This window comes from Diadema antillarum, unplaced genomic scaffold (assembly GCF_040938485.1).
Source record: "Diadema antillarum isolate AM-2024a unplaced genomic scaffold, OU_Dant_1.0 seq00000169_RagTag, whole genome shotgun sequence".
Taxonomy (NCBI): Eukaryota; Metazoa; Echinodermata; class Echinoidea; order Diadematoida; family Diadematidae; genus Diadema; species Diadema antillarum.
Genome location: NW_027271238.1, coordinates 897555 through 920686, shown reverse-complemented (window position 1 = coordinate 920686; position 23132 = coordinate 897555). Strand labels below are relative to the sequence as shown.

Genomic DNA, 23132 nt, shown 5'->3' with positions numbered 1-23132 from the left:
AACATGAAATTAACCAAAGAGTTGGGTTTGTGCTAAACAAGCATGAATCAACATTTGCTTTAAAAAAAAAATATGTGAGACTGATAGTACTTAATGATTACTATTTATCATCTCATTTTTCCTTCTTTCTCCATCTTCATCTTTGAAGATATTTCAGAATGACTCCATCTACCACAAGAGCAGGATGCATTTGCAATCCTCAAGCAAATCTGGTTCCTTTATATCTCTCCCTCTCTCTCTCCTTCTCTGTCTCTCCCTCTCTCTTTATCACTATGGTAACACTGATGACCTTTGGTCCCATGCTGCCAACCACCACACCCTCTTCCTTCCAGCTTTTTAAACGATGTGAGCCACCCTGGCTTCAGCCCTCTCCTCCTTCCTATACGTTGGTTTGCGGTACCTGCCAAGGCAAAATATAATAATGAATGAAATTAACAAAACTCAACACGGCCTCTACTAGGGAAAATTGGATCTCCATTTAGATTTCAACCAAAATTGCATTTTGCATGAATGATGACCTGAATTTACAATAAAGTGTCTTTAATTTCAGAGAGAATGTTTTTGCTTCGACCCTCTACTTAATGTTACCATGGTGTGGTAAAGTTTTGCTATCTTCAGAGCCACTCCAAAGGATAATGATAATTCTTCCACTTCCCACAACAACATCGGTCATATCATCTTCCGGAAGAGTATTTATTCATTTTCACTTCTAAGTAAGCTCACACAGACTTTCAATAAGTGTTGTGTCCTGCATGAATGCAAATAACACATTTTCTACTAAAATCTCCCCACTCATAACCTTGCAAACAATCCAGCCATCCATCCCAGAAAAAAAAAAGAAGAAGAAGCTAGAAGACAAAACAGGTTGGCCATGTTAACAGGTAGACTCATTGTCCATTAAAGCTTACTTTTTGGATGTTCACAAGACTGCATCACAGCTAGGTAACTGTAACTATGGCGGTAGTTAAAGTCTTTAAGAACAAAGACGAGTACAACAGTGCCATTATGGTGCATTCCCTACAGAGGAGGGAGATATTCACGACACACAAGTCACAAACTCACCTTTTCAGCCAGAGGGAGGAGGTAACCACGGAAACGGATGATAGCGCCATGGCTGCAGATGCCATCCAAGGCCGGAGAAAGACACCAAGTGGAGCTAGGATACCTGAAGGTTAAAAAAAAATAAAGGAATATACAATGACTTCAGCATTCAGAACAAATCTCTATTGAATACATTCCTTGACATTCCTGGATGTTTAGAATCAAAGGTGACTTTCAGTCAATTTTCTGGATACTAACAGTAAGTAGCTACTTCTGTTTGCATTACTGGAACTCTTGGATTGCCCACTTAAGATTCAGTTAAGAGATTATTGACCACATCAAGATGCAATTCACATCAAGCAATTGCAATATTGCATAAATGCAACATCTCATGACAGAAAAATATATCATAGAAGAATTGCTAGAAATCTGTTGGTCTGTTTTGTTTCGTTTCTGTTTTTCTGTTTTTTGTTTTTTTTTTTTGTTGTCTTTTTTTTTGGGGGGGGGGGCTTAATCTCACTTTCTATTCCAATAAATGAACCATTGTTGAAGTGCACATGAAAATAATTCAACATGGAGTTGGGCACATGATTTGTCATGCTTTGTGCAAACAAAACAGGTACACCCAAAAGGAACACATAAAATGCGGTGTTTTACAAAAGTATGTTGGCTGACATGCAGGGGTAATCCAAAACCACGTCCACCCTACACATGATCCACAGAGCAGAGAGTGGGAGTCTCACGCAAAGGGGCTGCTGTGGCTCAGGGGATGTTGCCAAGGGCTCTTAGTCGCTAGGTCATTGGTTCAAGTCCTCAGGTAGCAGGGGCTAATGCCGAGTGCAAAGGGCTCCAGCATTCACACAACTAATTCAGAGAGACTCTAGGGAGCAATCAGGATGATATTATGTGCTCATTGTATCCCAACCAGCGAAGACATTTCTCAGATCAGGGAGGGCTTCAAATTCTCTAGCACGGATTTGAGTATATGTTTAACCTTCTGGGGAGCCTCCGGGAGAATCATTGACACTTGCCAGCTGTGAAGCCTTGAGAGACATAGTGCTTCATTCTCGCTGATTCATATCTTGAAGGAGACCTTAGAGCTATCGGTCCTGTGGTGGCCTGTTGATATCATAGTATGAACAGCTTTCTCAGTACAAACCACACATGGAAAATCAACTCACCAGCTGCGATGGGAACTCCAATCGAGTTGTAGATGCAGGCGAAGAAGAAGTTGATGTGGATCCGCCGGACGGTGTGCTTGGAGAGGTCAATGGCCGCTGCAACATCCATCAAATCACTCTGCCATGAAATGTGGGAGAATGAATGGAAGGGAATCAATAGTGATTTTAGGAATCATATAAACACCTGTTGACATGCTTCACCTTTAACTTATTTGATTGAGAAACAGTCCACCTCAAGCCATAAAAAAAAGGCAAATTTTTTGTCTGCTAGTTTAGTGCACCGACTTGTTGTGAGGTCACTTTTTTGTGGTTATAAGTGTGAAATCAGCATCATGAATATCATGCCATAAGTCACTACCCAACTCCTTAAGAAACTAGGTAGTACTGGAGTCAGTGGTACATACGTACGTCTTTCAAATATCACAGCAGGTGCCGGGGAATTAGCAGCGCACCAAAATGGCTAACAGTACTTATGTACTCTACCCAACAGAATGAAGAGCGAATGATAGTTAATTATTGAGGCACTATGAGTAAGTATTCAATAGACAAGGTAACAGTTCCACATACATCAGGGGGGGCATTTCATGAAGCATTATTTGTCGGACAAAGTTGTTGGACAAATTTGCTCTCAGCCAATCAGATGCAAGGATTTCAGCAGCTTGTAACATCTGACCAGACATGCTTCATGAAATGTCCGAAAGGAAGGAAGTAATGAGGTACCTTGAAAGTAAAAGTAAAGGCAGGAGATAAGATATAATAAAATGGAAAGGGAGGAAAAGAATAAGACAGAAACGTGGCATCACTGCTAAATTCTAACATAATCATGGTTATCATCATAACATCATCAGCATAATCACTTGTATTACCATGATTACGGTAACTGACATTACTAATCCTCACCAACAAACATTTTATCATCATTATCATCTTTACTTCATCACTATCATCTCCATAATAACCACTGTTGTCATCATCACCATCATCACCATCATCATCATCATCATCATCATCAGTATCACCATCATCTTTGTCATCATCACCGACAGCACTTCCACGCACACTTGCTTCAATGATGTCATCCTTTCCCCGACATGAAACATCCAATTGGTTCAGACCCCACCCACCTTGATGAGGACGATATCCCCTGCCTCCACTGCCACATCTGTCCCCGTTCCTATGGCGATGCCAACATCGGCCTTCACGAGGGCGGGGCTGTCGTTCACCCCATCCCCCACCATGGCGACCCGCTGCCCCCTGGACTGGAGCTCACTGATCTTCTCCACTTTGTTGTGAGGGAGCACTTCCGCGAACACTTTAGAGATGCCGACCTGGTGTAAGACCATGATTCATAAATGATATTTTGGAAGAATTTGTAAGGATTTTTGTAAAATGTGCTGACAAGAACTTTTGAAAATACTTTTTAGGTGATACGCTATCAGCGTATCACCTATTGTGATTGCCAAAATTTCTCTTTTTTTTTATTCTTCTTTCTTTCTGCCACATTTTGTGTCGTCAATATCTCAACAATGACATTACGGAATAACATGACATTTTCAGTCAACATGTCTCATAACAATATCTAGCCACAATAAGGTTTTCATGACAGTAACATATCTATGACGTCATCTAGGCGCCATTTTGTGATTTTCGGACCTTGTCACATGATCGATCATAACTTCATAACTAGATATCATTTCTGTATCATTTTCGGTGGACATAAAGTTCAGGTCACGCTCTATCTTACATTTTAACGCTAGTTACCCAGGTCATCATTACGCGCGTCAAAATTTTAAAAGGCTCAAAAAGACTTCCCAATGGGAAATCTCGAAGTTTCAGACAATTTTAAGCGTTTCAAACATTTTCTCGCGTGCGCGTCCGTCCGCGCAATTTCGCGCGCAGAGGGCGTAACTAACATGAAAATGCAATTTTTTTGACTGATTTGGATTTCTGATACTTTGAGTAACAATATCCATTGATTTCCGATCAATTTTGACCTATAACAAAGGAATGCACTGGCGTCAAAGTTGAAATTCCGCGCGCGCGTCTTTCTGCAAATATAGTGAAAAAACATGTTTTTGTTTATGTCGCCATAGCTCTTTAAATCGTCCATTGACCCTATATTTCTATTGCATATTACAAAAGCATATGAATTGGAAATAACGTTTCAAGTACCAATATTGCCAGGAAAACTCATGACGTCATCATATCATCATCTGAAATCAAAAAAGTGGAATTAATTTTTTTGAGGTACTCTTTCTGACATTCATTTACTCGTATCTCTATTGTTTAAGCTTAATATCACCCCAAATTCAGATATGTTTTACTTTGAACATTTGCCTTTCAAGTCCATGTCATGGTTTTGAAATTTGATGACGTCATCATACTTTAAATTGTGATTAAAGGTAAAGACGCAAAATCGGACAAGTTTACGTGTTATGTCTATGGGAGGTGATTTTTTTAAAAACCATACATTGACTTGACAACGTTTAAGCACCTTTATCTCAGATGATTTTGCTTCATTTCCTCTGAAAATTAAGTATGTTGTAGCTGTGACAATAAGCTGCAGTAATCGTGCATTTTATTCTTTGAAATCTCCTCATCAGGTTGACAATTTTGCAATTTAAAACTGAAAATGAGAATGGAATGCGGACGAAACGATTCCTGATTCATCTTTCACGTACATAAGTTTACGTTCCTCTAATTTTCTCGTCGAGACGTATGGTCGAGTGGTTAGAGGTGTCGTCACAGAAACGTGAGGTTGCACACGTACGGGTTCGAACCTCACAAGAGCACGAAAGAAAATAATTTTTTTTTACTTTTTTTCTTCAATGGAGTACTACACCTTCGTCCATGTAGAAGTCACGTTCGCATGTAAACACACCTATACGCACACACTCACACAGTATCCCTTTGTTTATCGTTGGAGACTGCATTGCTTTGACTGCTGCAAAATATTGCAGGCTGGGCTTTTCAAGCTGATCATGATATAATGCAACAAAATGAAATTTGTTCATATCAATTCAGTAACACAATGTAGTCGTGGTTACTTTGTGCTGATTTTATACATGTAAGAAGCTATACATTGTAAAAAAAGGTATTTGAATTGTTCCTTTAAGTCAGTCTTCTGTATTGATGATTATTTGTCAATTAGTGGTTTTTGTGGAGTTTCAGATAATGATAAAAAGTATGTATGATAAGTGCAGCGATACTTTCTACAGTTAGTTCAAAGTTGTGTTACAGAGGTTTGATACATACATTTAGCATTGTGTTTGTGTGTCCACGTGTGTATACAGGTTGGCCATATGGCACATTCTAGACAATAAATCTTAATTAATTAGCAAACGCGATCAGCTATGGAACTGAATATGGTACTAATGTATGATGTTTATGATTCTCATTAAACTGTGACGAGTTTAAAGAGATAGCTTAACTGTGTGTAAAAATAAAGCAATAATAAGGAAATTTTAAGGGAATTTGATAACCATGCCTATAATAATTTCATACAGGTACTAATAGCTGCCTCATTTTCATGTGATTGATTGTCATGTCAATAGCAAACTGACAACGTACGATTAATATATTATACATTAAGCAACTGTCTTTCAAATCCATATCGATGTTTTCTACTTTGATGACGTCATCATACTTTAAATTGTGATAAAAGTAAAGACACAAAATCGGACAAGTTTACGTGTTATGTCTATGGGAGGTGATTTTTTTTAAAACCATGCATTGACTTGACAACGTTTAAGCACCTCTATCTCAGCTGATTTTGCTTCATTTCCTCTGAAACTTTAGTATGTTGTAGCTGAGACAATAAGCTGCAGTAATCATGCATTTTATTCTTTGAAATCTCCTCATCAGATTGACAATTTTGCAGTTTAAAACTGAAAATGAAAATGGAATGTGGACAAAACGATTCCTCATGTATCTTTCACATACATAAGTTTACGTTCCCCATATTTTCTCGTCGAGACGTATGGCCGAGTGGCTAAAGGCGACGTCTCAGAGACGTAAGGTTGCGGGTTCGAACCCCACAAGATCACGAAACAAAATATTTAGCTATTTTACTTTTTTTTCTTCAATTTTGTATTACATATTCGTCCATGTAGAAATCACGTTCGTATATAAACGCACCTATACACACACACACACACACACACACGCCATATCCCTCTTTTTTGTGTGTTGGAGACCACATTGCTTCGACTGCAGCAAAATTTTCCAGGTTGACTTTGTCAAACCGATCATAGTATGTAATGACGACGACTGAGGTGTTGTACTTTGAACAATTGTCTTTCAAGACGATGTCATTGTTTTGTAATTTGATGACGTCATTACACTGAAAATTGTGATTAAAGGCAAGGTATCAAAACCAGCCGATTATAGGTTTGATGTCTGCGGGACGTATTTTTCCCAAGTTGCCAGAAATGGCATAGCGACCTCAGTCGTTATAAGGCCGCTTTTCCGTCTAGCAATCCAATAGATGTTCACACGGCCACGTTAGTTAAGTGGGCATTGACTTTCCCCCTGTTACATCTATACATTGTTTTTTTTTTGTCTTACCATTTCCGTGGATGACCCGTGGCCGAGTGGTTACAGAAACGGTTTCGCATGCACGCTCAATATAACTTCAAGGTGCCTATATCACATTCTTTTCTTGTCGATCACAGATGACCGTCATCTGATGACCACAAGCGTATCACCTAACTCGTCCTCAATGTGACGAGTTTTCATGTCTCGTTTTTTTTGGTAATTGCTCTTTTTTCCCTGGAGGCACTAGGCGTTTTCACATCAGCGCGATAAACACCTAAGCTCGACATATTTTTCGCGATCGGAAATTAGCACGATATTTCATTTCCTATTCACATCAGCCCAAAGAGAATTAGCCCGAAATTTTTTCGAGCTAATTCAACAGCTGAGCATGCGCAAACAGTGTCGGGTATACCAGTAGAGCGTGCGCTTTCGGGTCACACACGCTAGGCATGATGGGATGCATCACGCTAATTTCTTGAGGCGTTTTCACATTATCAAATAACGCGCTAGTTCACAAATCATCCCTCTATTTCAGAAATTTCCGGAGTTGGACTCCAGAAATTTTCTCGATCAGAGCGATACAATTAGCACGCTAATATGTGTTCACATTATCAAATACCGTAGCGCGCTATTTCGTGATCGGGTTAATTTCCCAAGTCAGAAAATAGTGCGCTATTTCGAAACATCGCGCTGATGTGAAAATGCCTCATGTCATATAACTCATTTTGCAATCATTTAGAATCAGATGATGAAGACACACAATGGACTGATCAAATTGCACCTATTTGACTATTGATTATTTTGCATACCAATAATCACAATGTAATATCATCATGAACAAAAATACACAATCCACCATGTGCATTCCAAATAAGATTCACACTTAAAGCTAATCTGTTTTTACTTACAACAAACCATTTACACTTACATCATACCATGTACTCATTCCCAAAACTGCGTACTTGGTCATTTAAATGCATCAAAATTCACACAAAAAAACAAGAACTACAAAACAACAAACAGTAGATTCAAAACAGAAATGCCTTGGTATGACTTGTAAGATCCACTTCCTTTTTTTTCCATAATGTATTTTACATGCACAAGTAAAAGCACTGAACATTCTCTACTTCAACAGCAATCCAGTATCAACTTCCATGAACTGTATACTTATATCACTTCTGACCAACTAAATACAACTAATAAATCGTAACACTACCAGAAGATTCCCTGGAGTAAACAGGCAATGGCCCTTTTCCTGTCACCATGTCTGAAAAGTTCTGCACATATTCTCCTTTAACCCATTAGTCACTGAAAAGCCTGACACCATCTGTCTGTTTTTGTCTTTTTAAAAAAAAAAATAGGTTTATGCTTTACCACTTGTTGTTTTCATATGAAATATATAATTAACTGGATTAAACATTCCAACCAAGTCACTACTGGAAATACCACACATTCTACATTTCAACAGCCTTCAATTTTTTTTTATAATTTCCCAAATTCAAAGTATATCAGTTGGCATTGTGCACAATTATTTTCAGCCAATATCAACCAACCACATGTTTAACATCAAGAAAACAAAAGTCCCTTTGGCCTCTTAACCCTCTATGTGCCCCAGCATTTAGCACAACTTGCCAAGTTTTTTTCATCAGAATTAAGTAATCCATCCAAACTTAACCTTGTTGTAAAGTTAGCAAGCACACTCAGGTGTAGCAATGAGTCTCAGTCCAACAGGATGGAGATAAGGACACAATAGGGATTTAGTAAGGGGTTTACATTATCTCCACTCCTTGACAATTAGTTTAGAAATGTCTGTGCCATTCCACAAAGAAAGCACTCCATCTGCAAGCAAAGTGCAGTAAGGGTTTAATGAATTGATGGCCAATGGGTAATAAAAAGTCCGGAAAATTGTGTATTCTAATAACACATGAGGGTGGGCAGCAATGATGAGACAGGGCATATAACATGTCTTTAATATACTGGATTTAACCAATAATGTCTTAGAAACAAAATTTCTGTGGTTTGGTGCTGTATCTGTTTCATAAAAATGTTTACCGTCCATTGTTGTACTTAATGAGGTAAAACAAAAACTTCTCTTCTTTTCAGTCTTCTTTCTTGTTTCATATACTGCTGTTTATTTCAGTTGCAGAGTTATCAAAAGGCTTTAAATTCCTAATTTTTTGACAGATACCTAAATTGGCAACATGTCGAAAAACATCAGAGGTAATGTTACTGTACCACAATGGCAATTTCGTAAGGCTTTTTTCTGATTTTGTGCAGATTTAATGAATATAACCTATTCAAATTTTCCACTCTGGCTCTAATATAGGATATGCAGAAATATTCAAAAGTGCCATATTAATGATGACAAGCAGATAATTTCTAGAGAAATATTCTGTCAGAATTTGATGGGTTATACAAGCATACATTTCTCCATCATTAGTCATCATTGCTTCCTTCAGCTGAATAACCTACTCTATTTCTCATCTTTTTGTTCTATGACGTGCATATATAGCATCAACAGCTGGTGCCATAAACCACAGGGTGCTAAAGTTTGGAGCCGGAAAACTTGGCAGTCATTCAAACTTGGATGGGAGGTGTGGAATCTCTTTGTCTCTTCCCACCTCCCTGGTTACACTCTGTCCAGCATTCATCACAACTTTCACATCCAGATACACACAAACATGCAATCACACACACACACACACACACACACAAGTCCTTGAACTGTGTCAAGTTTTCAAAGCTCTATACATAGATACACTGATCTATATGAGACATGACACAAAAACTAACAGGAAGTGAGCATGGAACAAAATATATTTAAAAGTTTTGCTGAAATATATGTAAATGACCCACTATCTATTCATTTATCTACTTACCAATGAATTAATTCTTTCATATGTCTGTCATGTGTCTATATATATTTAGATTTATCAATTAGAATATAGGTCACTTTCTATAGGGACTTTCTAAGTATATATTTTTTTTTAAAAGCATTTACATGCATTTTGACCTGTGAAGTAAATCATCAAATGCAGTTGGTTAACTTTCCAGCATTTTCATATCGTCATTAACGAATGAGCGTATTCAAATTATGAAATTCTTGAATCGAGTTGTTTCTATTGCCACTGATTAGCAAATTGCCCCACATCAACATAAATAATTTGAATAATTACGCAGCACCCACTGCAAACGACAAGGATGTGAACCAGCACTAGCTAGCTATCACGCAGAAGCTCTGTGGTCTAGTGGATAAGACACCTGTCCAGAGATCAGGAGGTCATAGGTTCAAATCCTGCCCAAGTATGTGCACGTATGTCCATGATTTCTCTTGTCATGGATGCTACTAAAACACTGATCAATTCAGTGCTTATTGACATCGATGAGGGGCAATTTGCTAATCAGCTGCAATAAAACTCGAAGGAAGAATATTATAATTTGAATATGCTCATTCGTTAATTTGGATTTGATTAACTCATTACTATTTCATTTCCTTCAAGGTCAGGCACATTGATTGCTTTAAAAAAACAACAACAATACTACTAAGGTATTACCACAAACCAAACCCAATAATAAGTTCGGAGGGAAAACCTAAAACAAGCTCTGCTTGTTAGCTTCCCCTCCATTTTCAACATTATGCAGTTAACAGTACCAACACATTTTTTCAATATTTCTTCCTCAATTCACTGTGTTTATATCACATTTTGATGTATTGAGAATATGTATCTTTATATCATTTTTTTTCTCATGCTATGAATTAACGTCTTGTACATTGACACTCTTAGTTGAAAATGAAATGAATGGAAAGAATGAATAAATGAATGAATGAATGAATGAATGAATGAATGAATGAATGAATGAATGAATGAGTGGGTGAATGAATGAATGAATAAATGAATGAATGAATGAATGAATGAATGAATGAATGAATGAATGAATGAATGAATGAATGAAAGAATGAATGAATGAATGAATGAATGAATATGCACCAACATCAATAGTGACCAATGACAAAAAAAAAAGTCAATACATCTATTGAACACTGGCAACAGCTGCTCTGGCCTACCAAAAACTACCCACCTGTTTGGCAATGGCGTGAGCAGTGACCTTGTTGTCTCCGGTCAGCAAGATCACGTCCAGTCCGAGCATCTTCAGTGTCTGAATGGCCTGCTTGGCCTCCGGTTTGACCGTGTCCGCGATGGCAATCATACCAGCGATGTCACCTGTGAGAAATACGAGGCATATTTAATCATGCATGTCTTCCTGCGGTCCTCTCATATTCAGCATTTTCATGCAATAATGCAACAGGTGTTATGTAATCCTATCTCTTGTTTTGTTTTCCTATTTAAAGCATGACTCCTTCAGTTTCAGCAGTTCTTTTTCAGTTGGTCCCATCTTAAACTTTCCCCCTCCCTCACCCCTTCCAATAGGCCAATGCACAGTTAGCACTAGTCTCCAATGACTTCTCGAACCACAGACTTTACAAAATCAAATAATCTTTTAGAAGAGCAGTTTAAAACAGCCAAACAGAAAGTTGTAACTTTCATGTAAGTGATGCATGAAAGTCTTCAGTTAATTTTCTATCATTACCCCAATTCTGCCACACCTGTGTTCCATCTGGGTCATGGGGGTTATTATGGGTAAAAGAAAGATGCAAGCATAGGACTGGATTTGAATTTCGAGATTCTCCTGTTTGAAAGTCCAGATCTACGTCCACTTTGCCATAGTGACCCAAGATATGAAATAATGTTGTTATACTTGGTATACAGTATTGAGGACTGGACATCACTTCCATTATTTAGAGGAATTCACACCTTGGTATTTTATTGGTAGAACTTTTCTTGACCTCCTAAGCATGGCTTGGATAGAACAAGAAATACTTTAAACATGATTTTCGTTGCTGCATCAGAGAAATACTTCATAGCATCATTCAGCAAGACATTGTCAACTTTTCATTCTATTTTTAAAGCATCTCTATTCAAGATCTTGACAAGAATTCAACAAAAGGTTTCATTCTAAGGATAGGTATTACCATTAACCCTCTAAGTATCACAGTCTCTATATTCTTCTGCTACCAAATATATTACAGTCTTGTCGTTGGAGATACAAGGGTTATGGAAACACACCATTGATTGCAACAAGAACAGCTGTCTGGCCCCTAGACTCATGGGTCATCAGAGCCTCGTTCATCTCATCGGTCACTTCCAGCTCGTTTTCCTTCATCCATTCCCTGTTTCCGATCAGTACTGTAAACTCTTTGGTAGCCTTGGTAACCGTTTCGATCCCTGCAGCTGGTAAGACAAAAAGTAGGCAGTATTTCCTACATGTATTTGGTTCTGGAACAATCTCTCTGCACAATTCCCTTCGTTATCTCATGCAAGTTCAAAGAAAAAAACATCTCTAGGACAAAACTATTAGTGAGATGTCAACTGTCAATCTATTTTTGATGAGGTTTGACCCCAGTGACCTTGACCTGAGTGACACTGGGAGTCAGTAACACTGAAATGTTAAGATTTCTTGTGCATGTGCAAGCTGATATGAGTGTGTGTGTACTTCATTACTTTTTCTGAGGGAGGCATATTTCTGATATATTTTGAATTCACAGTTATACTAGGCATCAGGATGGAATCAGTGTTACAGGATGATGACTGAACACATATTCCTAAACCATGATATCCTTCATGAGTGTGGTACATGAGATCATTCTGCCTTGTTAGAATACAGAAAATATTATCAAAATATCATAAATACATTAAAACATTAAAACAAACTTTCCACATATTTGACAAATATCAAATGCAAATCGTTATCAGAACACTACATCCAAAAGATAACAAACAAAAGGACCTTGATGTATCATGTTTTCTAATCTACCATGTTTATTTAGCCAATTCCTAAGAGGATTTAAAGGTGAGGTTATGAGGGATTAGGATCCAGGGAATTTTTACCCACCCTACTCCTAACAAACCCTACATTTTGGCTTAACTACAACAGCTGTCATATCATAATCATCACTTTGATTACAAGAGCTTCACAATCATCGTCATTGGTATTATATTCATTACGGCCGACATCTCCAATCATAAGGCATGTGTTTCCATGTAAGAAGAGCAACGTTTCCCACACTGAGATGTGAAAGATTCTCTGTACCTTCATTCCTCTTGTGGTCTGCTGTACCATTGGCAAGGTTTGTTGGCACCGTGGGATAATTCTGCAACATCGCCGACACCTGACTGACGGTGCAGCGGAGTCCGTAGCCGGGCTCCGCCTTGAAGTCTGCGCAGCGTCCAACGCGGTCGGCGCCCAACATCTGGACGGAGAGGGGAAAGAGAGAACGAGTATTGATTGACATGGCGACTGCATTGTGCATCTAAAACAATCATTGATTGACAGGTGTCTCCATTCACACTTTACTCTGTACTGATGTATGACATGAGCTGGTATGAAATATGTCCTGAGAAAGGCTGAAATAGGAAGGGGGAGTGGACGGAAGTAGTGTGGTATCAACTAATGGAAAAAGTGCTAATTTGCATACAAGTTTTGGAGCCGCACATATACACACTACCATCTTTATCTCCACCAGTCAAATCATGAATAAAACGTAGATGTAGATGACTGCTTTTCAAAGATTTTTCTTTTTTTCATTTCTAACCACCCAGAGGCATTTTGATCACATGTAAGATACTCTTTTCTTTCGTAATATGTCACCTGCAGATGAAATCTGGTCAAAATGTAAAAGAAGTTGAATTTTTGCACAAGGTTGCATCTCCACAAACAGTTAAGAATTAGTGGGGCAGATATGTAGCAAAAATTGGTCGAGATGCTCACATCCAGCGGAAAGTATGAAATTTTACACATAGTGGTATTTTGGGGCACTGATTTCAAAAATTGCCGGATCCAAGAGATCTGGCCAAGGGGTCGGCTGCCATCTTGAATTCCAATATGGCCGCTATCACAAAACAAATTTAAAGATCCCTATCTTCAGTTCTGAATGAACTGTGGCACCAAAATTTGGTACACAAGAGCGTTTTGACATATTGAATTTGATGACAGATTAACTTGAAGTGTCTAACAAACATCAAATGGCCACCATTTTGAATTCCAATATGGCCGCCTCGACGAAATGTTCAAAATCCCTATCTCGACTTCTAAGTGGTGAGTGATGTTGAAATTAGGTGCAAACAAGTACTTTAACATACTGAGTTAAAAATGGAATGATGTGATGTGTCTGACAAATGCAATGCCCACTATTTTGAATTCCAATATTGCTGCGAAGACAAACATCACGACTAACATTCACGAGCATGCCAAAAAGTGCAGCAAAAATGAAGCATAATGCACCTTTCACTGAAGTCACAATGTAAATATAGCAGCGCGCACTCAATCAGTTACAAACATGCGCTCAATCAGGTAGCCTAATTTACAAACCCAAGATAGAGATTTTCAACACTCCAGCATTACAACTACTTTGTATGTAGGAAAATTCAAATTGGCTGCCATGCAGCCTGTCAGACATATCAAATAAGTCTGTTACTGAAGTCATCATATCACCATGCTTTTATGTATCATATTTCAATGGCTTATGTCATTCAGAACTAAAAATAGGAATGTTTGACAGTGGCCACATTGGAATTCAAAACGGCAGCCGACCCCCTGGCCAGGTCTCTTGGGTGCGGCAGTTTTCGAAATCAGCGCCCCAAAATATCCCTATATGCAAAATTTCATACTTTCCGCCGGATGTGAGCATCTTTTTCACATATCTGCCCCACTAAATGATGGAGGTTGCTGATAAAAATAAACACAATGACAATGATTGATGAGCAGGATGAGGCTGATACTGGCTGCTGGTGCTGCCAGTGAGGATGACAATGATGGCTGTAACAATGATGATTACAACGATGATGATAATGATGACATGATAATGATGATGATGATGATGAAGACACCGACAATGATGACTGATGATGAAAATGATGAAATGATTATGGTGATAATGATGATGATGATGATGATGATGATGATGATGATAATGATGATGACACTAACTAGAGAAGCACTCTGAGAGCGCAGACCTCCGCCAAGCATGAAGCTCATTTCCACCACTGATCTTGTTCTTCCAGAGAGATATCAGTGATTTCCACCCATACGTACTTATAGCACTGTGTGCTGAAAGTCGCCTGATTTCCCAATATAGAAGCCTTTGCTACGTCATAAACCCTAGTGCGTGCATGCAAACCTCAAATACGCGCAGCCTGAACTCCCAAGTTCATTGACCCTACCTGCCAAAATATTAAAAATCCTTAATAAAATCCCAAAAAAATTATCGGATCACTACCAAAAGTTAATCGCTTGTTACTTGTGTAGTTCCAAACCTTTCCTGCAAGTATCATCCAAATCCGTTAACTACTTTTTGAGTTATTTTGCACACGGACAAACTAACTAACTAACTAAATAACGAACGAACAAACAAACCAACGGTAATGAAAACATAACCTCCTCCCTTGGCGGAGGTAATGATGACTGATGATGAAAATGATGAAATGATGATGGTGATGATAATGATGATGCAGATGCAGATGATGACAATGACAATGATGATAAAACGTCATCATGACAGGTGCATAACATTCAGGAAGAAGATGAGGAAGATATTAAGATGATCATCATTCTATTCATCATCATCATTATAACTGTTGCGTGATGACGATGCAATGATGGTCATTATTCTTCAAATTAATGAATTCAATCAGGTGCGATCAACACTGTTATTTGTGATGTGCTTCAGGAAAACTTTTTGCTTTAGGAGTTATGCAAGGTAGCATCTTACTTCAAGTGAGTGCTTCAGGACCGCAGTTCCCAGCGGATGCTCGCTGCCAGACTCCGCAGTGCCACAGATGGCGAGGAACTCCTCTTCCGTCATCATGTCAGCCGCAGTGGAGAAGACCTTGGTCCTCATGACCCGGGGCTTGCCGTGGGTGATGGTGCCCGTCTTGTCAAACACTACGGTTTTCACCTGTCATTGCCATGGAAACCAAATAGTTGTGGAAGCTGACAATGAAACTTGCTCATATTCATCTTATTCCTTTTGTTTTGTGTCATTTATCGAGTATATTATGTACGGGCAATCCCCCAAATACTTGAGTGTCGAGATACATTGTGTGTTGCTTTTTTTAGGCGGCTGATACTTGGTAATTCCTGAACTCGTATTGTACATTTTCCAAGTACATAAGAATTTTGAAAGTTCATTAGAATAAAACATTAGCCAGCATGACTTGATTCACTTTAACAAGCTTTGCATTTCCATCAGAATATTTGGAACTGAGCTAGGAATACGGTGGGTTGGGCTTTGTGCCTGTTTTTTTTTTTTTTTGCTTGTTTATATGTTTTAAATAAAACAAGCCTGATAAATTCACCAAAGTGTGGTAATTTCCATTTCTCTAAACATAAAAAGAGAACAATGACCACAGACATGGTAAGAAAACTAAACATTTGTATGAGAGTTTTTAGATTTTTTTCTTCTGAAGCTAACATGCAGTCAAACACCACAGCAACAGACTTCACAAAAATAAAAAAGGTTTTCATAAAGTTAAAGCTAAAACACAGATCTCACAAGGGCTCAAATTTCATCTTCCACCATTTGGACTTTACTTGCAATGTATTAAAAGGGTCTACCAAGAAACTTGTCTGGCAAATGCAATTTGCGCGGATGATGAGCTGCTTTGGCGTACGGTATTTTGAGATCAAAAATGTAAGATAACTTAAATCCTAGTACACAGCTTTTATTCCTAGGAAGGGCCCTTCCAGTTCAGCAGTGGGCTCATTGGTAGAACGCAACAAGTATGTGATGATAGAACTGTGCCCTAGCAGTAGTATTGATTCACATCATGATGAGCAGCGCTGAATAAATTCACTCTCATGTGATGGCTACTGCTATGGCTGGATATAATGTAATTAATGTATTACAAGTGAATATAAAACATCACATAACAACCAAAATCTGGTATGCTCTGTGATCGCAATACTTTCGCATACGTTTTGGGGTGCCTGGTTCATGTTTTTGTCGTCACCCGACTGAAATTGTGTTTTAATATCACAGTGTTATATCACACATTGCTATGTGTCCACTTAAGAGTTAAATTTCAGTTTCTGCAGGTGTATGAGAACTATGTGTTCCCTTTAAGATACAACACATGAGCTTTGTACAAACATTTTATTTCATATATTTTTGGCAAAATCGCCTCAGAGTAAAGTTTTCTTTGCTACATTATCTGCAAATTTGTCATGTTTACATGGTGACAGATCAGACTGGTGACAGTCCCCCATTCCTGTACTCACCTTGTGGGCCATCTCAAGGGGCTCGCCCCCCTTAATCAGAATCCCATTCTTGGCTCCCATCCCCGTGCCAACCATGACAGCTGTCGGGGTTGCCAGACCTAGGGCGCAGGGGCAGGCGATCGCCATGACGGCAATGGCTAGCTCAAAGGAGAAGGAGAAGATGGCCTCCAGCCGCATTGCTTCAGCCTCATCTGGGCTCTAAATGACAAAGAAATTAATGATAGCAGAAAGTGTCATTACCATCACCGTCATCATCATCATTTCCATTATCATTATCACCATCCTCTTTGTGGTAATCATTATCACATCAGGTGAATGAACATAATGTCATCATTTGATTGATTTCATTTGAAGCCAAACATAGTTCTTGGAAGGACTCACAATTACTCCACCATTTGGAACTTGCTTCCAATATATCAAAAGGGTCTACCAAGAAACTTATGTGGATGACGCGATTTGCCAGGATGATGAGCTGTTTTAGAGTGTTTTGAGATCAAAAGTGTAGAAAATTTTCAATCATAGTACACAACTTTTATTCCAGAAGAGCCCTACCAATTAAACCCACGCTCGGCATTGTGGGAGGGTGGAACATACCGTGATGATTGATCATGCCCTCGCAATCCTATTTTCCAACAAGCTGCATGACATTCACTCCAGCGCGGAAGATCAGTGAATATCACTTCTGCCCAATTTGTCGATAATCGATTATGAAAGATTTACATAGCAACCACGAGTGGGTAAACTCTGAGATTGTGGACTTCCAGCAAACCTTTTTGGCTAATACTTCGCATTTTCATTGTTACCCAACTGAAACCATGTTATTACAGCATTATTTCACACATTTTGTATGGCTACATGTACATTATAGAGCAATTATCAACAGATTTGCAGGCATAATCATGAGAATTATGTTCAAGTTTTAAAGAAAAATGTGCCATCAGAAATAGCTAGCATTTTGTAAGAGGTCAGAGGTCACACCAACTGACATGGAGGAGATTCCCATTGAACCCTCATTGAGTCTTTGTTACATGTATCTTTTTTGATCCTTTGTGAGAAATAGAGCAAAGAAAATGGGATTCCTTTGTCAGACTAAACTGGAAGGATTTCAATTGGTATAGTACCTGAGAGGACTGATCTTATAGTTGTGGGGGAATCTATTTGAAAGTCTGTGTGAGCTGCCAAGAAGAACATGTCATCCAAGTATCAAGTAGCAGTGTAAAGACGTTGTACTAGGGAGAAACTACATCAAACTTAGGACATTTTTGAAATTCCAAACTGTTTAGAGGCTTTTTGCAATTTGTGGTATAGAAAATAAAATTATTATCATTATTATTATCATTATTACTGCAGTTACTGTGGCAGAAGCTAAAAACAACCAATAGTCCGCATGGTATTCAAGTTGTCATAACAGAAACGCTCTTATTGCAACTTACAATTTTATACCTTTGTAGACATCCTAATGAAATGGATCCTACAGTTATGTGAACACAATCAACCAACATACAGCATAAGATTCATCATTCCCCTACTCACCGTTTCATTCGATGGCACGCTGTAGATCGGGATGAGCTGGACGTTCACGAAGCCAATGGTCAGCCAAATGCCCAGTGTCAGCAGGGAGAGGAATAGAATGCCCGGGACAAACTTGCCAGAGATCTTGTCCGCTATCTGCTGAATGGGTGCCTGGGAGTGATATATCAGAGTCAGTAGAGAGTTACGATTGAAAATGTTGCAGTAACACTTTTGGTAAGTACACAAACACACAAGCATACATTACACAAACTTAAAGTAACAAATTTAAACTCACTTTCGAAAGCATTCTGCACGAAAACACAAACATTTTGTCCTCCCTCAGTTTAATTTCCTACATCTTTAACTCTTTATGTGCCATGCTTGCACACTCGCCTCAGTCGACGACATGCCAACTTCGCATATTTTGCTCAAATGCACAATTCCTCCCAAACCGATCGATAAATCACCGAAAGTCACAGTACAATGAAAGAGTTTCTCACGATTTTGGTCCCCTCACATATAGCTTGCATTTTATGTGAGGATTGACCATCAAGTGGTGTTTCCTACTGGATTTTGCAGGAAATTCTAAGTTTCAGTAACTGTTTTGTGCCCAAAAGTCATGCCTCTACAATGATGTAGCCACTGGCCATTTGAACGAAAAACAGTCACAGATTGGTCATGTAATGAATACATCAAAACAAAGCTTAGTGATTTTCTCCACAACTTTGCTCACTACATGTCCAGCTTAACAGAAATCTACAAAAGTTACATAGATATGAAAAACAAAAGGTTATCCCAAAGCATGCATGACGACGTTGACGTCTCAGAATAAAGCGGCACACAGGGGGTTTACACCATGGCGCATAAAGAGTTCAAGGGACGGTATCAGGGGAAGACTACGTATTGTGACTCTAAATATTTTGGGGAATCCCTATAAAGCTTCGAAAATTCACAAAACAGTGCAAGTGGCCCCCATCATGAGAAGATATCATGTGACTAACCTCCTAGTCTTTGCATAGGATTCAGGCCACAGTTCACTTCAATGGACATGTCCACTGACGAGCAACATTTTTCCAGCAGGCCTGAACTAATTCAGGTTTTCAAATGTACTGCAGTAGGCAGCGCACGAAGATTGATTCAATCAAAGAACCATAATGTCTGCTGATTGGCTCCCTTTAAGCACAGTGCCATGACATATGTCAATATAATGCTGACATTCCGTATGTCCCCCCAAAAATAACAAAGGTACCCTCCGCAATGATAACTTTAAAAATAATTGATCAATCCAAACACAATTTCAGGGTATGAAACTATAATTCATTGCCCACATCTTAAAGAAAACCCCATTCGATTTGCTTCAGTGGTCAAAGAGAAAAGAGGATTTTCGTAGAGCATGTCAGGAATCCCTTCCCTCCAAGTTCTGTCTATTGTGTTTGCACATTAATATGCAGTTCCAAGTGCATCCAAGTGCTATACTTGTAAGAATCAGACTCTGACATGCTTTACAACAATCCACATTTCTCTGTGACCGCTTAACCAAATTGAATGGGGTTTTCTGCAAAATATAGCTAAGATGTTATATTTTAAGACCCTGAAGTAGCATTTAAACGGTTTAACTATATTGGGTGTTATCAATGCAAAAATCTGATTGTAATTTTTTTGGGGGGACATACTGTACACATACTCACACAAACACAAATACATACCGAGTCATCTTCACAAGCAATGAACATATTTATTCTAAATTGATGAATATCACAACTTAGTCAATGCCAAGCTCTGTGTTGGAGTTAACGATATGACCATGAAGGCATCACTAATGGGAACACGTTTCTTTACCTTTGATGTTTGAGCATCTTCCACTAGCTTGACAATCTGTGCCAGCGTGGTATCCTTACCGACGTGAGTCGCCTCCATGATCAACACACCAGTCTGGTTGATGGAACCACCAATGACCTTTGACCCTAGGTTGTATGAATAAAACAAATCCATTTTATTTTCCTCACAGAAATGATACAGTCAGTGCAAAGTTACCATACATGGCATCTCTCCTTTCACAACAGATATGTTGACAATAATAAGGATGAGGTGGAGTATATTAACACCTTTGAAATATTTAAATCTAGTGTTTGAATGTATGCTGTAACTGCAATATATAGGGTTCTTTGGCACTCGCTGTTCAGGCATTTGATTTTTATTCACAATCTTCATCATTATTATCATCATCATCAGCGCTCCTAACTTCTCAAAATCTTCCTCATGGAAATTAACCTGTTTCGCACATAGAGGATTCTTGCAACATCCAACATCTACAATTGTAATCACTGGAGGAGGGAGAATAATTTCACCATAATTGAGCACACGCTAAAAATCAATCTGGGGGGCATTTCATGAAGGAACTTGTCGGATAAAATATCTGACAAGTCAATTATATCCGACAAGTTTTGAGAAATTCTTTAGTCTGATTGGCTGATTCCTCTGAACTTGTCAGATATAATTGACTTATCGGACATTTTATCCGACAAGTTCCTTCATGAAACGCCCCCCAGATGGTGTATCCAAAAAGATAAAAAAAGGAGAGTAACGTGAGACAGGGATGATATGAACCATAGGGGAAAAAATGCACAAACTCACACATCCTCATGCCCCCCCCCCCCACACACACGCAAAACATACACAAAAATGTGCACAGGCAGCCACAGAAGTTTCAAGAGCTACAAAGTTAATCCTTTGCATGCTTTGAGCACTGATTGGTACAGAAAAACCCATAGCATATTGTACACACTGTCCAAAGTCCCTGGCACAGAAAAGGTTAAGCCGTGTCAACGTGGAGCAGACAGGAGAGTTTGTTCACACCTACCAGGTTTCTTAGTGACTGGCATGGACTCTCCCGTGATAAGGGCTTCATCGGCAGACGACATCCCGTCGATGACGTCCCCGTCCACCGGAATCTTTGACCCCGGCACGACCTTCAGCTTGTCCCCTCTCTCCACCAGCTCCACGTTGATCTGTCGCTCACTGGTCACCTCATTCTCTGGCCCTAGAGTGACCAGCAGGGCTTCGGCCGGCTGCAGGGACATCAGCTTGGACAGGGCATCGGACGTCTTGGCCTGTGTGGCAGACAAATAGAACTGGTCATGTGAATCGGTCTCCATGAGTTTAAATTGCCTGCCGTAACTACAAGTCATATCATGGGTAATGGTAGAATAAACTCACCAGGGCCCCGTTGCTAGAAACTTTGCGTTTAAACGCAACTTGCAACTGATTGTCACTGGCCAATCAAAATCATTGTTGCATGCAGGTCTTCTTAATAGGGCAGACCCTGAGCCAATCAGAATGGTTATTTCAAAATTAGCAATTATTTGCAATTGATTGCAACTTTCTTGCAACGGGGCCCAGATTACAGAAGGAGCTCATTTACTATGCAAAAAAAAAAAAATCCACCAAACAAACATGAGTTTAATATGTTTAACAGCATTTCCAGAATACAGTATGCTTCTTCTGTATGGTCTTTTTATTGGTCAACCTGCATTGCCTTGCGGTGTATTGCATATCACCAAAAAAATGAATACCGTAAAGTTTGTGTATAAGACACACCCGTGTATAAGACCCACCCCTACTTTTGGACCTAAAATAAAAAATTAAAAAACACAAAAATTTCCACGCAAATATTGCGTGTGTCATACATATTATTTCAGCTCAAAATTTCCCTAGAATGCAGCATGTATTTGCTCTATTTTTCGTTTCCTTTTATACTTTCTTTTAACGGTATTCATCGGACATCGGCAAAATATGGAAGACGCAAAATGCGAGACTTGTCTCAGTACTCACTTGCTATTGTTTCACACATATATCATATCGTACTCATGAGTGTACAGTACGATCTTTGCTATCATACATAGCATAGGGTGTCTCGCATATTGACGCATGTCGAACTGGAAGGTTCATTACGAAAAATATGAAAAACATCAACAAGTGTAACAGAGGGATCGTACGGCGAGACGTACGGAGCGTTCGGTAATTACACTCACTGTTGTTTCGCCCTGAGGGATTACCAGTAACATGTGTGTCTCTTTTTGCAAAGGGCAGCTCGCTTTAATTTCAGCACATGCACACAGAGAGCAATGGACTTGCACACACAGCGCGCAATGGGCAAGCGCGCTCCGATCCGATCGCTGTGTGCACGCAAATCCATTGTGAGAGCCTCAGCTCTGTGCAGCTGCTGCCTTTACTTTGCAAAAGGCTTGCTAGCTAGCTAGCTAGCTACAACGTGTAGCTATGCTATCCTAATCCTGGCCTCATGAAGAGCAAACGAACGCCATGGATATATGCATGCATGCTTCACACATCGTTCACATTACGGTGACATAGTGTCGATCCTACTCCGTATTTTACAGCTTTTGTCTGTGGCCATATTGATACTAGTACATTGATAAGTTTTACGGTATCGGTAATTTAGTAATGATACCTGTACATCGCGTATTTCAGCTACTAGGTTGGCTGTTGGTAGCTTGATAGACTGATAAT

At 39.1% G+C, this 23132-nt stretch overlaps 1 protein-coding gene across 1 annotated transcript in view; it reads right to left on the bottom strand.

Moving 5' to 3' along the window:
• Nucleotides 1-270: 270 nt before the first annotated feature.
• Nucleotides 271-23132, bottom strand: part of LOC139728182 (copper-transporting ATPase 2-like) — a 52109-nt gene continuing 29247 nt past the window's right edge. The window contains exons 10-21 of the mRNA XM_071639144.1: nucleotides 21466-21715; nucleotides 20445-20569; nucleotides 18627-18776; nucleotides 17094-17291; nucleotides 15586-15771; nucleotides 12909-13068; nucleotides 11885-12049; nucleotides 10839-10981; nucleotides 3347-3550; nucleotides 2223-2340; nucleotides 1063-1165; nucleotides 271-400 (exon numbers count right to left, since the gene is read on the bottom strand). Of these exons, the coding sequence (XP_071495245.1) occupies nucleotides 337-400; nucleotides 1063-1165; nucleotides 2223-2340; nucleotides 3347-3550; nucleotides 10839-10981; nucleotides 11885-12049; nucleotides 12909-13068; nucleotides 15586-15771; nucleotides 17094-17291; nucleotides 18627-18776; nucleotides 20445-20569; nucleotides 21466-21715 (1866 nt within the window). The 3' untranslated portion in view covers nucleotides 271-336. The remainder of the gene's footprint in view (nucleotides 401-1062; nucleotides 1166-2222; nucleotides 2341-3346; nucleotides 3551-10838; nucleotides 10982-11884; nucleotides 12050-12908; nucleotides 13069-15585; nucleotides 15772-17093; nucleotides 17292-18626; nucleotides 18777-20444; nucleotides 20570-21465; nucleotides 21716-23132) is intronic.